This window comes from Drosophila tropicalis, unplaced genomic scaffold, assembly GCF_018151085.1.
Source record: "Drosophila tropicalis isolate 14030-0801.00 unplaced genomic scaffold, ASM1815108v1 contig_878, whole genome shotgun sequence".
NCBI lineage: Eukaryota > Metazoa > Arthropoda > Insecta > Diptera > Drosophilidae > Drosophila > Drosophila tropicalis.
In genome coordinates this window covers 15,202,895-15,221,067 of record NW_027173374.1, presented here as the reverse complement: position 1 = coordinate 15,221,067, position 18,173 = coordinate 15,202,895, and the positions used below count along the sequence as shown (strand labels likewise).

Below are 18,173 nucleotides of genomic sequence, written 5' to 3'. Positions count from 1 at the left end.
ATTCGAGCAATATTTTTGGAAGGATATTGATAATCCTTGAATGCAGATCGATAGTCCTTATCCTGGAGGCTCCAAAAAAAATGTCCTGGCGAAATCGATCAATGTCCTGCCGAGATATGGCCTCGAGAAAATTATCCTTTTTACGTTTTTTAGCTCTAGAATCCACAAATCCTGGCGCAGGACGAAAGGACATGGTTTCCTAGAAAGTCCTTGATGATCTCTATCGATTGGCATCAAAAAAACTTGGGGTCGTCTAAGGATGCAGGACATGAAATTTTCCGAAAAGGACCTTTTTTTTGCAGATATTTGAAGGACATTCCAGGACATGGTAACGTCAGTCGACGCGCATGAGCAAGGACTTTCATCTGGCCCAAGGACATCCCGCTCATCCTTAAAACTACCGAGCTTTGAGCACTTTTCTGTTTATTTGACTTGTAATTTTTTCCAAGTCCCAAATTTAATGCAATTTTTTCTAAGTCCCAAATTAAAGCAAAGAATCAAAAAATCTGGAGAAAACTACAAAATCCTTAATATCTCAGCTCTCCGCAGGACTATCGGGATGTCCTTTGCACCAACAGTAGTCCTCAATGATTGGAATGTTTGGCCACCACTTTCGTCCTGATCCTTCAAAGGACTCCCGAGATAATTCCTATTTTGTCATAATTAAAAAAGTCCTTTTATCTCAGCTCCCAAAAGGACATTCCAGGATCTGATAGTGTCAGTCGATGCCGATCAACAAGGACTGCAGTCTGACCAAAGGACATCCTGATCGTCCTTGAAATGGCTGAGTAATAAGGATATTTCTTGTATTTTTGCGATTTTTGGCCATTTTTCTGACTTACAAAAATTCGAGCAATATTTTTGGAAGGATAATGGAAATCGTTGAACGCAGATCGATGGTCCTGATCCTGGAGGCTCCAAAAAAGTGTGTCCTGGTGGAATCGAACAATGTCCTGCCGAGATATGGCCTCGAGAAAATTATCATTTTAACGTTTTTTAGCTCTAGAATCCACAAATCCTGGCGCAGGACGAAAGGACATGGTTTCCTAGAAAGTCCTTGATGATCTCTATCGATTGGCATCAAAAAAACTTGGGGTCGTCTAAGGATGCAGGACTTGAAATTTTCTGAAAAGGACCTTTTTTTGCAGATATTTGAAGGACATTCCAGGACATGGTAACGTCAGTCGACGCGCATGAGCAAGGACTTTCATCTGGCCCAAGGACATCCCGCTCATCCTTAAAACTACCGAGTTTTGAGCACTTTTCTGTTTATTTGACTTGTAATTTTTTCCAAGTCCCAAATTTAATGCAATTTTTTCTAAGTCCAAAATTAAAGCAAAGAATCAAAAAATCTGGAGAAAACTACAAAATCCTTAATATCTCAGCTCTCCGCAGGACTATCGGGATGTCCTTTGCACCAACAGTAGTCCTCAATGATTGGAATGTTTGGCCACCACTTTCGTCCTGATCCTTCAAAGGACTCCCGAGATAATTCCTATTTTGTCATAATTAAAAAAGTCCTTTTATCTCAGCTCCCAAAAGGACATTCCAGGATCTGATAGTGTCAGTCGATGCCGATCAACAAGGACTGCAGTCTGACCAAAGGACATCCTGATCGTCCTTGAAATGGCTGAGTAATAAGGATATTTCTTGTATTTTTGCGATTTTTGGCCATTTTTCTGACTCTCCGCCTTACAAAAATTCGAGCAATATTTTTTGAAGGATATTGGAAATCCTTGAATGCAGATCGATAGTCCTGATCCTGGAGGCTCCGGAAAAGGATGTCCTGGCGAAATCGATCAATGTCCTGGCGAGATATGGCCTCGACAAAAAGATCCTTTTTTGGTTTCTTAGCTCTAGAATCCACAAATCCAGGCGCAGGACGAAAGGATTTGGATTCGTAGAAAGTCCTTGATGATCTCTATCGATTGGCATAAAAAAAGTTAGGGTCATCTAAGGATGCAGGACATGAAATTTTCTGCAAAGGTCCTTTTTTCCACCTATTTGAAGGACATTCCAGGACATGGTAACGTCAGTCGACGCGCATGAGCAAGGACTTTCATCTGGCATAAGGACATCCCGCTCATCCTTAAAACTACCGAGTTTTGAGCACTTTTCTGTTTATTTGACTTGTAATTTTTTCCAAGTCCCAAATTGAAGCAAAAGTTCAAAAAAATCTAGAAAAAATACAAAATCCTTAATATCTCATATCATATACATATGTATGTATATAAGTTCATAGTTGACTTTAGCAACAACGCGAAAGCGCCCTGATTTCAGAATTTACATATATATCCCTAATAATATGTATTAAATTTACCAAAATGCTTCAAATAATCAAACCTCCCCACATGAAAGGTCGATAAGTAATCGACCTTTTGACGGATAAATTATCGACACTTTGGTTTGATGACTTATCGATTATCTATGTCTATCGCCGCTGCATACTTTTGCTTAGTAAGAGTTTCGAAAGATCGGGGACTTTGAGAATTATTTCATACATTTATGCTCAAACTCCTGGACTTTTTCAAACTGTGGATTGAAAAATTTTGAACCGACTCTAAAAGGTCGGTATCTTTCTCAATTTTTTGACCATTTAAAAAAAAGTATTAAAAAGAAGACATTTAAAATGTATCTATTGTATATAGTTGAAGAAGAAGAAACGAAATACCTACCTAAAATTTTAAATCTTGATTTGAAACCTAGACAAAATTAAAAAGTAAGAGAAGTCAATTTAATTTCAATAAGCTCAGAGCGTCTATGGTTCCATTTTCAGATTTCCTCACATTAACATTAAAAAACATTCAAGTTATTATAAAGATGTGGCAAATTGATTTGTGTTAGGAATACTTAGGTATGTAGCGGAACTAAAACTCTTAAAATGCCTATGCAAATGACAAACAATTTCCCCCCATTTCCACTTCAAAAGCAGGCCTTCGGGCATTATCAACCTGTTTTCGAATATCTAATCGGATTGTTCACACAAAATACACGCCAACAGACAAACATTTTCAAATTTTATTAACTATCCCCCCACCCATTCCCCCATTCTTCATTACCAATAACGGTCACCGTTTTATGGCCTTATTGCACACGCATATTTCGCGCCTCGACAAATGGGGGAAATATGTGTCTATGCAGTCGATTTACTTGAAACCAGTTCCATGCAAGACATTTCTTCCTCGCACTTACGCAGTGCCTACACACCAAACGTTTATATGCAATCAACTTTTGCTGGGGCATTGTCAAGGTCGTAGCGTAAGGCCGAGACACGTTGTGGTTGACTAAGAGAGGGGGGGTAGAGAGATGCCAATGCCAACATATCATAATTCTAATGCACAATTTGGGCACAATTAGTCGTTAATTGACAGCAGCACAAAATAACGGAGATTACAAGATTTGTCAACTCGAAAGCGAGGGAATGCTTCCTCAACACGTTGCTAATTGGCATATAACGTGCCTAATTATAACAGAATATACAAGTGAACTCGTCGTCATTTCACTTTTTCTCTCCACCTGTTTCCGCTGAGCGTTGACAAGAAATTCTTTCGTTTTACTTCCTTGAATGTGTAATGTGTAATATTGCGTTTAATTTGCATATGAGTATTAAGGTTTATTTTTGGAAAGCGGAGCCGAAGATCATCTTCTCATGAAGATTAATGGGCAATCCATAGGAGGTTAGTCTAACACTTTAGCTGAGGATTGGAAAAACTAAACAATTAACATAGTTGAAGTAGAATATCAGCTTACTATAAATAGAATCTCTTTGGCAATTAAAGGCACGCTTAAAATCTCATTTATTATCTTTTAAGCTGGCTCTCATATGTAGACAAGTTCCAGGCCAAGAAACACCTCTGTGTTAAATCAATTCCTCAAAATGGCAATAACCTCTTTGGCCAAAGTGCTGAGGCCGCAAATACAAAAGTTTTGGCAGAGCCAGCAAGTGATTGATAACTTGGCAAAGAAAGCCAAAGTACGAGCAAGGCAATTTGTTAATTGATTAGCCATAAATCAATGGCAATCAACAATTAGCTACTTTAATTGCTCTCGTGGCTTACAACAATTGAAACTGAACTTGACCCCTACACCAGCAATGCTTGGCCAAAGAGACAAAGAGAGAGAGAGAGAGAGAGAGAGGGAGATTAAGACAAAGACACAAGCAAAAAAAAAAAACTAATTTGACTTTGGCGGTTACGAATACCTTCTGTGGGGGCAAGCGAAGGAGCTTTTGTGGCCAGCTGTTGGATTGATCTTGAACTTGCTCTATCCATCCCCCCCATCCACCCTACCTCTCCATCTAGCATTCTCGCCTTTGTGGCGGAATAAAACCGCTTTTGCTAAACGCATTTCTCGCATAGCTGCGATCAGCAAAGTGTGCAATTTGTATTAAATTAAATTCAATGAATGCCTGCTTGACTAGCACTTGTTACTAAGGGCTGCACAGTGGGCTCAAACCAAATTGTTCAGACAGTTATTAATTATTTATCATAAATGTTTTGCATATTTTTACGTCCGTAATAACTTTGATCACGAAAGGAGAAATATCTTAATGTTCATTTTCCTTTTACCGCAATTTATGAGCACCATTTTTGAAAGTGGCCCAGTGTGGGACGTGAATGCGCTCTCATAAATGTCAAATGCCTGATGTTACACATAAAAACACACACAAAAACAAAACAAGACAAATAAACTGCCACGTAAAAGTTCTCAGCTAAAATATGCTTAAATGATCTGTAGATGTTACTGCTTCCGGCTGCCGGACATTCCGTGCGTTATGATTATGACTATGATTATGCATATTGCTATTTGTTAAATAGTTGTCATTTAAATCAACATCAACTCTCCAAAGAGGCTTACTAAAGACAGCAAAATTTCACGGTCAAGTGCCAGCAGAGGCGGAAGAAATTGTCAAAGCAAAGTGTGCGAGTGTGTGTGAGTGTGTTTGTTTGTTTGTTGCGCTTGTGTTTGCTTTGATTTCTCACCTGCAATCAAGTCATAGGGTGTTGTCAGCTTTCCACTTACAAACATTTGCTTGAGCTTAGGTTTTTTGCATAAGCAGCACCAGCTGATTGACCTGTTTGTAAAAGCCAAACAAACTGGTTACCGGAACAACAACCGCCAGTAAAACTATTTAGATTACTAGAAAGTTGCCCAATGCAAATGCAAATGCAATCACCAACCATTCAAGACACCACACACAAACACAGACATATAGGCCAACTCAAGAACATATTGTAGGCACCCCCACATACATACAAACATGATCACGTGCCACAGATCAATTCATATGGCGAATAAAAAGAGCAAGTTGCACGTACGCCAAAAACGAAAGAGAAGAAAAAACTCACTCAAACATTCACTCAATTGAAAACGCACGACAACAAAGCAAACAGCGGGCAGCAGGCAAACGTCCAGCCCCGCTGCCTGCCATGGTTTATATAAAATCAACTGAGCATATCTGTTGGAATTCATTAAACGTTTTACTGCACAACTCGACAGTCGACACTCGACACACAGCGAGAGCGCTCCACAAACAGAAACAGAAACAAAAACAAACACACAACACATTATTCGTGTAAGCAACACAATTCGCCACATTTGAATTAAGTTTTTCTTCTATAAACTCGCGTGTTTGCATCGTCGTCGGTTACACAAACCAAAAGAGGGGAAAAACAAAAACCGTGTGCATTTGTTTGCAAAATCTTTTGAAGAAAAAATTTCATCTATTTCATATGGAAATGTTTATTTGCAATTAAAAATTCAAAGCCAAAACGTTTACGTGTTTTTTGAAGAAAACAAAACCAAAGTGCAACAAGTGATTCATTTAATTTTCTTAATTTATTAACTAATTGCAGCTTTGCACACAACGTTGCGAGTCCAGCAAAAAATAAATAAACAAAACAAAAACAACAACAACCAAAACCATCATCAATATGAAATTCGTAAGTTTAACAGCAAGTTTGTTGCCTAAGTCTTTTGTTTTTTTAGCCATTTCAATCGGAAAATGTGACAATTTTCACAACATTTTCATTTCTCAGCCGCAAATTGAGTCTTTTGTTGGGGGTTTTTATTGTGTTTTTAAGAATTTTTATTGGACTTGCCGAGGCAATTTAATTTTTTGCCCACAATGTCGTGTGTCAATTTGTGGTGGTGCCAGTTCAACCACCAATGTAAATGGTTTGGCGGTTTTGCTTTCAGGTCATGAAACCAAAAGACTGCCAATAGCCCCCACAATAAGTCCATATAATACGTTCAAATAAAACTTGATGGCTAGAAACCACAATGGATTAAAAGAAAGGAAACCGAATGACAATCACAAGACCAAGGTTCAATTAGATTTGTGTAGGGCTATAGTCAAAGCGAGCTAAAAGGATATCGATAAGACCATGGGCAAGAAGGAGGATCTGCTGTATTAACATGGACTTAAATCAATCTCTGTTTGAGTTCTCTATCATAATTCAATAACTATTTATTCAATCAATTATTTGCGGCCTTTCCGCCCAAGAAAAAAAAAAACAGAATGTAGAGATAAATATAGACAACTAACCTGCCATTACATGATAAAATCATAGACAAAAATAAAAACTCACGCAAAAGTTCGAGCGAAAACATTTCAAGTTCATGTTGAAGGCCAACTTCAGATAGAGATACCAGACAAACAGCAGACTCAAACGCAGACCCAGACGCAGACGCAGTGGCAGAGGCAGAGGCATAGGCAGATCAAGCCAAGCCAAGACACAGGCCAAAAACGTGCTTGGGCCATGCGTTTTTTCGTATCACACTAATGGAAAAGTGCGATACACACGCGCCAAATGGCCAAAGCCAAGACCAAACCAAACCAAACCAATTCAAACCAAAGACCAAGCCAAAAGTTGTAAAAACATTTTTTTTCCTTTACTGACCAACTTCTTGAACGAAATTGCGTGTTGACCATGCTCATGTCCAAAGTCAGGCATGAATGAATTGCAATCAATGGAAACTGTGCGTGGCCAACACGCAGCAGCACCAGCAGCAACAACAAATTATCAAAAACGCAAGCGTGCAGTGATTTAGAAATTAATAACTTATGCAATGCAATTGAGAGTCGGCTTCGTTTTATCCCGTACCCATACCCAGACCCATACCTAAGCCCAAGGCACCCTGGGAAACTGGGAACTGCAATCAACGTCGCTCTCGATTAGGATGAAAATGAAAATGGGAAAAAGATTTATTAATTGCTATCGAGTGGCCAAACGTTTTTCACTCTCGGTTAACCAATCGTTCAACAACGAACGAATGATGTTGTCGCCGTTTGCCGTTGCCTTTTACACGCTTTGCGTGTGGAAATTTAAATTAATTGCCATAAAATGTTGTCGTCTTTTGCCTTGCTGCTGACTTGTTGCGCTTGGTTTCTCACCGCTTCGTCCAATGTCTAATGAAGATGTCACGCCGGAAAGCGGTGGCAGTGGCAATTGCCGGTTCGCCGATTGCCTAATGCCCATGTACTGCGTCTGATTGTGGGCCAAAGATCAGGCCAGACCACAGTCAGAGCGTGCATAATTAGCTTAAGCAATTGAAGTTTTCTCAGGGCCATAAAATCAAAGAATATCAAAATCATATATACCAGATGCAAGTCTCTACTTCACATCGTAATTAAAATCGCATCATCATAATGCTCTTAAAAATATCCTGGTCATTATAATTTTCCACAGCCAATAAGGAAATGGTTTTAGTAATGTCTGGTGCGGGATTAACAACAAATGGATCAAGTTCAATTAGAAAACGATTTGTTTGAGAGATGCTTAGTCGATTCTTGGTTTCATATCTCTGCTTTCAAATGTTATGTTTGCCATAATTAATGCTTCCCCCTTGGGGATTAGTCGTTGCCTCTTTGACTTGGCCATGTTATTCGATATCGTCTCTCATCGGCCACAAATTTTTGTTCATTACAATTTTTGCGGTCGTTTAGGCCGCGATTAGCCTATGTTGCAATCGTGGTTAGATTTTGAAGCTGGAGCAGCATTTTTTGGCATGTTGGATTTCGGTTTTTTTGGTTTCGGTTTCGGTTTCTTTGCCCAGCTTGACTGTAGCCAGTCAGTTATTTTGTCTGCCTTTCTGTCCGTCACTCAGCCAGTAAGTCAGTCAATGCGCATGGCAAGTGCATGGCATACACATGTCCAGCTCCAAAGGCTGCCCACATGCGAAGTTGCGAAAATATTTATGTTAGATTTATCGGCTGCAGCTGAGAGAGCTCAGCTTGCTGAGAGAGTGGTAGGAAGGAGGGATGCCTGTCTGATTACCATATTTATAAGACATGTGCGTTGTTGTTATTGCTGTTGTCTTTTGCTCTGTGTGTTTGGCAGTTTGTCAGGCTTTAAATGCTACAAATTTGCTAAAAGCAAAACAATGAAAAACCGGTTTGAACTTGAACTCATTTCGCTTTTGCAGTCAGCAGTCAGCAGGCAGGCAGGCAGACAGACAGGAAAAAGGAAAAACTTCATCTGCATCAGCATCAGCATCAGCATCATTGTGGTTGATTCTCACGCTGCTGCAATTTGCACTTCCTAGTCAAATTGATGCTTAATAATTCAATTACAATTGACAATAGTTTTGCGCCTGAGAAGGAGATTAGGCAAGAGCAATCAGCTGAGGCAACTAGTCCAAACAGCTGGCCACGACTCGACGACTGACTAGACTAACTCGATTTGACTTCATTTCCCAGCTATTAAACACAATTCAAAAGTAATTTGAAGCCAAGAGTTGTGGAGCTGTTGCACCTACATATAACCTACTCCCACTCCGCTCCCCCGAACATTTCAGTTGCCTGTTCCCTCTGCCCAGCCTCCCAACTTCCACCTTTCAGCACTAGTTAAAGCCTCAGTTTTGGCTTCAATGTTATTTGCGTTTGGCAACTTGCTAAAAAGGTGTCCAGTCAAAGTCGATAGCCTTCAATCCACTCACCCGTATCCAAAGTCAGCTCAGCTTCCGTGTTGAAAGTCTCGCTCTCGGTCTCAGCCTCACTCAGAGTTGTTCAATCGAACATTAACCCCCCAGTTTCAGGTAGCCCCGGCAGCATCTCTGCCAAAATCCAAACCAAAATGAAAGATGGAAATAAAAATGGGCGTTGCTATCATTAAGAAAAGATAACAACAATACCAATCTTTTCGTTGTGTGTTGTTGCTGTTGTAACAATTGTCGAAAAAGTGCAACCAGAAGCAGCAGCAGCAGCAGCCGCAGTCGCAGCTAGCAGATCACATTCACTTTTTGCTTGCACTTTAAATTAATTATAACCAAAAGGCCCCAAACAAAATGACAAATCGTTTAAGCCTAAACAAGATAAATTAACCAGGCACCTGGAAATCCATCAGTTTCCCCCTAGTTTCTCCTTACCCCCACCCACCCTCACTCATTCAACTTCTTGGCTTTTAGCTTTCCCATTGCGTCAAGAAGTGTGTTTGTGTGAGTCATGAATTTGAATTTGTTAAACAAATTCAGGAAAAAACACACAGAGCTAAGAACTCTCAATACAAGTGTCATATGTGTACATATAATTCTCCGATTACCTGCTCAACGGGCAAAGGCAATAAAAAAATAATTTATTTTTTACTACACATTTTGAGCCAATCAAAATCTAAACGCCAATAAATGCCAATACCAACGAGGCAAGAAAAAAAATGCAACAAAATTAATAAAAATAAAAAATCAAATTGAAAATGAAAATGGGAAAATATAAAGAAAAAACACAATAACCGAATCTTTCATTCTCTTTCCCAAAACAAAGATAATACGGATAAGCATTAAGAAAGCTGATGCTTAGCACTTTGCATAGCATATGGTCACAGATAGAGAGACCAGGAATTTTTCCTTAATAATAAGGAGATGTTTGTGTTTTTTAAAATGACGAAAAGTTAGTTTGACTGCGTCATCTTAGGGGAAAACTAAGTCCTTATACCCATTCAAGGCTATGGAACACAATATGTTTCTATTTTTTGTTTTGTGTCTTGTGGCTAACAAGACAGTCGATGTTGTTATTGTCGCTGTCGTTGGCCTGTCGCCCCGTTCCGTCGCCCCTTTGGTTTTCGATATTTTGTTGTTGTTTTTAGGTGATTTTTTATTTAACTTTATATGCGCTGGCACGCTCACATGTTACTGACGCTGGAGCTACTGCTGGCTGCACTTAATCATGGCTGTTGTGGGTGGGTTTTTCACCATATATCCCCCACCCACTCCAATCAGTTAGACGGCTGCGTGCTTTTGCTTGGCTTTGCCACCTGAGAGCAGCCTAAAAATCGCCCAATTACGAAATCATATCTAAGGTCATTTGTTTAACTAATTTGTTATTGCGGTGGCGTTAGCAACCAATCTGATGGCTGGAGGCGGGGGGCCGAAAGGTGCACTTACCGCAAGACTTGTTCTCAAATTAGCCAACTCTACTTAACAACAAATTAATTAGTTTGGAAAAAATACTTTCAAAATAGCAAACAATGAGCGGAATGCAAAAAATATTTAATTTTCTCCCCCCATTGACATTCTTTGAAAAGACTTAAATGGAGTCCTTGACAAAAGGATTTGCCATCGATCTCTCAAATGTGTGGACAGGATCGGTGAAGTCATTTAGTTCTTTTGTGAGATTTGTATATCCCTAATAAAATGATTCGAGAGATCACCTCAAATCTTTTAAAAACCTGAATCGAACCAATTTTTTATTTTTTTTGCAGCTCTATTTGATGTGGCAATAGAGACTCACTTTTTTTTGAGACTTGAATTCATGTACTACATACGAGTACATACATAAAACTACAACAGTAGCAACAGCCAATGCAACAACAACAACAACAAACACGAATTAATTAAAAACATTTTCACAAGTTACTACTATGAGAGACTGAAAACTCTGAGAGATTTTCTGTTGGCAGTTTTTTTGTTTTTTTTGTCTGTTTTCTGTTTTGTTTTTGGTCGCCTTGTTTGCATATTTTTTTATGTTATTTCATTTAAATGCAATTTTTTGTTTATGCATATTTTTGGTTAATAGCAATTAGCAATTTGTTGTTGTTGGTGTTGTTACGGTTTTTGTTTGTTAATATTTTATTATCATATGCTAGTTTAGTAGGGCTAAGCCAGCCACTTGGCTTCCTTTGGCCAGGTTACGCCAGGCTCCCAGCAGTTTTTTTTTTTTTTTGATATGGAGGCGCGGCCCATTAAACAATTAATGAAGCACACAAAAGCAAGAGATTTTGCAATAAGAGTAAGGGGAGGTGGAAGTGGTGGGGGTTGATAGCTGGCCAGCTGTTTGCTGCTTGCTACCTATTATACAATCGATTGACTATGTGGAGTGTGAGGGAAAAAAAGCAAAACCCGTTCTACTTATTAAGCTCAAGCTTGCCCTATGATTAGTGTCAGTTGCGTGACGGCCTTAAATAAGACATTAGACACCCTCAGCAAATGCAATTGCTGGTGATTCAATAAATATTCAATCGCCTTGCAGACAGGCCAAATGGATTTATGAACCCAATCGACTGGCTCAGTGCACGGTCCGCAGTCCGCAGTCCACAGTCAATTTGCACAGCATGTGGCTTCAATACAGAAATTCACTTTTGAATTGCGCCGCTGCTTATCTTCGGTCTGAAGTTGCAGCAGTAGATGGAATTGGGTCAGCAGCAACGGGAAAACCAACTGAGAAAATTGAAAATGGTTGTTAAAGCGCAATTGTTATAAATTTGCTTGCCAATTGTTTAGTTGATTATTACCAGGAGATTCTGATTAGGCCAACGAGTTGCCATGAATGATGTGAAAACTGATTTGATGTTAAATGTTTTGGCAAAGCTAATTGCAAATTCGCACAAAATTACAACAAAGGATAAAATGAAATACGAATTGAAGGGACTTATAGAGCCGCAAAACACAGAATGAAACAATCAATCCATAAATATCAAGTATACGCAAAAGCATGCAAGATTTTATGTATAAAAGAATCAAATCAAGAAGTTCAGAATGGAAAGGACAATAGATTCAGAAATATTAAGTATACCACAAGAAGTATGAGTATCGTTTGGTATCTTGGCAATTGACATGGCTAATTGCAAGAACTAAGAAATGGTAACTGTAACTGGCATTGCATTGGGTTTTTGCATTTGGCTATTAGCAGCTTTTGGCTCGTGCTCAAGGCGAGTGTATATGTACATATGTGTGTGTGTGAGTGTGGTATAAATGCACTTGACCGGCCAAGTCGACGACTGACGGCATTCTACATACACACACACACATACACACACACACATACACACACACACATACATACAAACACAAAGCACTTTTGACTCTCTTGTCTCTTGCTGGCTTGTTGGTTAATTGTTTTCATTATGGCATTGGCATACATTTTGCATTGTTTAATTGCTTTGGCCAACAATGTCGGCGCAACGTCACTTGAATTGTCATAATATCTAATGCTTTTCCATTTTCATTTACAGTTAGTCACCATTGCCGCCCTCTGCCTTTGTCTGGCCTTTGCTGCGGGTCAACAATACTTTTTGGGTCAATTTCCAAGCCGTTCACGATTTGCCTACGATCCCTTGGCTCTAGCCCAACCCTCAGCCAGCCAAGTGCGTGATCCACGTCAGAATAGAGGTGAGTCCAGGAGAAGGAGGAGACGAAAAAAATTACCTTTAACACTTTCCATTCTCTTTGGTTTCTCTCACAGGACCCGTTGTCTTCCCCCCATCTCCACCAGATGCAATTGAGGAGTCCAGTGGTGTGGTAGTTGGTGCCTCTGGCTACGGCTTTGTGCCGCCACAACAAAGTAATGCGAATCTATTTAAACGCACTGCCTAATGACAGCAAATACAAAAAACAATACAAATAGAACTAGAGATAGAAGCTAGATTCAATCTCATTCACTCACTCACTCACATACACACACAAACACACACGTTCATTCACACACACAGAGAAAAGCTTTATTAGTGCAATAGTAGTAGTGTCTTTTAGTTGTTTGTTGTTATTGTTGATAATATTAATCGTTAAATAATTGTCTTAACTGTTTTATACAAATGTTTCAATTCACAGGCACAATCTTTGGTTAGCAAAACAAAGCAAAATACAAAATATATAGTGAAATCTTCTTCAAGCAAACACAAGTCATTTAATTAACCACCGCACAACCTACACCTACACCTATACACCAACACCAGCACACACACGCACACCCACAACTCATTCAAGCAACACATTTAACCAGCACCGGAAACGGAAATGCATCCTTCCTTCGCTCCTACCCCTGCTCACTGCAAATTATACTGCACCTACCTAATTTTCCCCTCCCCTCCCGCTCCCCATCCCTCAAGCTCACCTTTAACAACTTAATTGTCCATTAAGCCTAATTTAGTTTAATTAGCTTGAAATAAAACAAGACAAAATTTACAAAATTTGTTATTATTTTCATTACAATTTATGATTTTGTTTATTATTTTTATTTACTTTAAAACATTTTACGTTTGTTTCATTTAATTTTTATATTTTTATAAGTTTTTCCTTTTTGTTTTTGCTTTTTTAATTTATAATTTACTTTTTCACAAAATTGGACTTGATTCAAAATTAAATTATTAATAAAACACAAAAAAGAAAAAAAAAACACAATAATTTTAATGCAAAAGTTTATAAATTTTTGGTTTGATTTTGGCTTAATTCATTTTTTTTGCAGATATTTGTTTAATAATTAATTTCCCTTTCGATTTTGATCTGCACCTTTATGATAGATATAAACATATATACAAACAATCTTAATCGATCTACATGTACATAGAAACGTTTTAAGTATGTGTAAATGTGTTCGAAAATTTTATGGCAATTATTTAAAGCGCACATAAAACGAGCGCCTAATTAGCAAATGCCAACAGCAACAATCACACACAGAAACACAGAAATCAAGTGCCAAAGTGGGCCTAAAGATGAAAGAGACTTGCCCCCCGGATATGCAAGGGGAGCAGATGGGGGAGAGGGGAAGTAGTGTGATGAAGAGGAAAGTAGTCCATAGCAAAAACTATAACCACTTGGTAATGCTCTCTCTCTCTCTGAATGAAGATTAGTGGGACTAGAATTTCAGAATTTTAAAATATTAAAAATTAAAATTTTTTACAATTGTTGAAGATAGACTACAAACGGGTAGTAGGTGACATACTCTCTTGTTCGTCTTGACCCAAAACTTAACCACATTTGCAGTCTCTGCGTTGGATTTGCTGTTTTAAGCTTGAACATTTTCCAAAAGACATTCAAATGTTGCTTTTAAATGGGTTCAAATTATTCAAATCTTCATTTTTAGTCGTTGATGGAAAACTTTTGTATTATACTGAACGCATTAACAAAGTCTTGAAGCCCAGGAAATTGTAGGAAAACATAAAGGCAACCGCAAGAGCAGAGATAAAAAAAATATGAACAGTATAGAAATAGCATTTTAACGATCAGCCAACCAAATTGGCAGCCAACAGGCAGAAGCAGGTGCTGGAACAACAATCAGCAGTCAGACTCAGACCACAAATGGCACTCTCGAGCCCGAAGCCCCCAAAAGTCTAGCCTGAGGCGGCTGACTCCGCGCACAAATGCAGATGCAGGAATAGCGAGGAGAACGGGCAAAAGGAGAGCCAAATGATATGCGCGACTAATGCGACTTTTGCTTTGCTTTTACCGCATGCAAAATATGTTGGCAGTAGTTTTTGCTGTTTTATTTTTTTGCATATCGATTTTGAGACAGACAGACAGACAGAGAGAACGAGCAAACAAAAAACTTAAATACCAAAATGCAGAAATGGAGCAACTTTTTTCGGCAGTTTTTTTTTTTTTGTTGTTTTTTTTTGGACTCATTGTACAAATGAATGGAAAATGCATTTCACAATGAATCGAACTAAGATCGAACAACAATCGGACACACATACACACACACACACACACACACAAACGCCGAAAGCGACGCCAAGTTAAGATCATTTTTACAATTTGACAATTTATGCACGATTGCTGGGCAACATGCGAGCTAAACGAGGACCCGGTCAAATTCAAAATAACCGAATCCATTGTGTAATTAATTTTCTGGCCAAAACGCTAAGTGTTCTCTTAGCTAAATACAGAGACCAAAGACCAACACACGACTTATAGTTACCCAGTACTCCAGTATACACATTAAGACATTTACATATGTGTGTGTAGAGGGTAGAAAACTCTGGCTACGCAACTCCCTGCTCAGTTGTCTTCCTGATGAGGTAAAGAGAGAGACTGCCTGCAGTTAGGAGTAGCCTAACAATTGGGAAACAACTGAGCTGAACTGAACTGCGCCTGGCGTAGATTAATGAGTCCATGCGGCGAATTCAAGCGGCGATTGGAATTGCAATTGCAACCAAACACCCACCCGCTACATAACTTCAAATACAAAAAGACAGGCAGGTCTAAGATTATGACGAAGATTTGATACCCTTAGTTAATTGTACATTGATTTATCTTTTTATTGGCTCGAGGCATGCCTCGAGTCAAAATACCCAACTGGCCAGGGTATAAAAACCGGAGTAATCGGAGTACAATTCAAGACACTGTCCATTCTATAATCAATGTGGTTGGGCGTTGCCAGTTACAGATTCAGACCTCTGACGCACACTGGACAAAAACCAGAGACAGATAGATGACAATGACGTCTGTGATTTTGATTGAAGCCGTGCATAACGATTAACCTTGAGGCGGCGGCGCCCACACTTGGAATTTACCAGCACCAGCACCAGCACCAACAACAACAACAGCAAGAGCAGCAGCACGCTCAACTAATAGCCACCCCTTCCTCCGCTTTCCCTTCAATAACACCACCCGCCAGTCAACCTATCCAATGTATAACACTTGCCCAATTCGTGTGCGAATCAAATTAAAAGAATGTCAATTCATTGTTTGCTTCTCGTTTCTGTTTTTCCCAGCAGCAGTCGCAGTGGCAGCAGCAGCAGCGGCAGCGGCAGCAGCAGCTGGCGGCAGGGATCCAACCTATTTTGGTGCCACATTTCAAACACCAGATACTGCCTATGCAACGTATAACTTTTTCAGTAATCCATATACCACACGATTTAGTTACTTCTGAAATGGTTGCTCCTGAAGCAGCTTCGAGTCATGTCCATGTGTAGTCAGTTAGCCGAAGACCAAGGCGAGGAACCGAAAGATGAGAAAGAGGAGGAGGAGGAGAACGAGTTGGGAGACTAGATACAAATTTTCCTTGTAAATAAATGTGTTTAACATTAGTTGGCTTGCATTTTCAATTGGGCCCCACAAACAGCAGCAAAAGCAAACAAAAGACTTGGTAAACGAACTTGAAATCGTGCAAGCGTGCAAAAAACCGAAATATTTCACTACAGACTTGTATTTATACATATATCATTGTTATTGTTGTCTGATATTGCGTAAAGACCAAAACCAAGTAGGAAATGGTAATTAAATTGGTCAAACATCGTGTAAGCCTTTGACATCCGCAATTACCCACACATCGATGTCAAATGAAATAATCTTCTCAATAAGATAAAAGTTTATCTAATTCTAGTGCGGAAATAAGACCAATGCTCGTCATCTCTGTGTGTGTCTATGGAATGCTGTGCATGGCAACTGCAATGAAATCTGTGCAGGCACAGAAACATGACATGCTGCTGCGCCACATGTTGCATGTTCGCCATGGCCATTGTATGCTAAATTACGTATACGCCTAGTCTGCCCGGGCCAAAGACAAAAGCGAATAACAACGAAGCTAAGCGCCAAGCGCCAAACGCCAAGTTAGGCCAAGCCAGGGCAGGCCAGGCAATTCGGTGTTAATTTCCATTGACACTGTGGCGGACGATGTGTTTGCCAATTTAAAAATCAGCAGAGATGACTGCGTGAGTGAGCATAGAGTGAATATAATATAACTCTAAAGAACAATTTCGATTTAGTCGTATGAATCGACTTGCAAAAAGACCTTTTGCCTAAATTTCCATAAATTGGAGCACCACAACCGAAAGAAACACTTATGCACACCTAGATACAATTATAAATATCACGCTGTCATATCTAATTTCGAACCTTTATATGTATATTTATTTATTTGTATTTGTGGTTGTCAAAAAGTGCTCGTATATATATGACAATAAACTAAAAACCAACAAAAAATATGCAGTATTGTGCAAAAATCAAACAATGGACAAGAGCTCGAAGAGATCATTAGCAATGGGCATGATTCACAGTAGTAAAGCAACAACAAACACAACAAGAACAACATTACTTATGTATATCGATCTGAATGTAAAGGTAAGTTGCAGATTTTTTCATTTCTGTCATAATTTGTATGAAGTGCAATCGCATTGATAACCTTGTTGACCACAAGAATTTCCAATGAAACGACAATTTGCTGATTGCCGACTTTGCAAGTTCAATTTATGCTCTAGAGCTGGGGGGCAATATATGAAAATGAAACCATAGTTATAAACGGGTTAGAAACGTAACGAAAGAAAAATGAATATGTAACTACATATAAGTTGGCTTGCATGCAGAGATTGATTGTGAGACATAACCTGGGGGCAACCCACATCGACACCTTTCCCGTGCTTGATCTCAAACGAGTCCATTATTTAATTAGCATGACCCACATGACTCACTTATAGAGTCACAAAATGGAATATAGCAAAAATAGATTCACATGTAGGCTTCAAAGCCAAGTTCGTTGTTCCCTTGTTGACTTACAATGGGAACAGAATCGTTAGACTATATCTATACAGCCCATTCGACAATTCCTGTGTTCATAAATCAATTCAGTATAAAACTGTTCATTGGCCTTCATAAACCGCATAAATATTTTAGCCCAAAACAATTCGCTTTTTTCAATTCCGGCTTGCAATTGTAATTAGACACATTCTCTAAATACAATAGAGTTCAAAGCTCTTTGAGCATTTCGGTCTATAATTAACATAATTTGCAATTTGACTATCACTTTTAATTGTTATGCATTCGCATAAGCCTTTCCAAACATTCACATTGAATTGGAAGACAGATTTAATTGTTCTAAATCTGGATTTGAGATAATCATTTTATGATTTCATATCAAAAGGGGGGTGAGTAAACATGCACCTTCATTTATATTAGTTAGTTGATATCAGTTAATATATTAGACTGAAAGACTGAGCAAAAGTTTAGTATACTCTAGTCAACTTTAT

The 18,173-nt window shown here is 38.9% G+C and overlaps 1 protein-coding gene across 2 annotated transcripts; it reads left to right on the top strand.

Annotated features, from left to right (window-relative positions):
* Window positions 1-5,477: 5,477 nt before the first annotated feature.
* LOC137584243 (uncharacterized) lies at window positions 5,478-16,238 on the top strand. Of its 2 annotated transcripts, none has more exons than XM_068299537.1 (5): window positions 5,478-5,575; window positions 5,856-5,942; window positions 12,447-12,603; window positions 12,677-12,775; window positions 15,927-16,238. In XM_068299537.1, exons 2-5 carry the CDS (start codon window positions 5,934-5,936, stop codon window positions 16,079-16,081), a joined length of 420 nt encoding a protein of 139 aa, XP_068155638.1. In that variant the 5' UTR covers window positions 5,478-5,575; window positions 5,856-5,933; the 3' UTR covers window positions 16,082-16,238. The 2 variants fall into 2 exon arrangements, with proteins under 2 accessions (XP_068155638.1, XP_068155637.1); XM_068299536.1 differs by having other exon boundaries at window positions 15,924-16,238.
* Window positions 16,239-18,173: the final 1,935 nt, after the last annotated feature.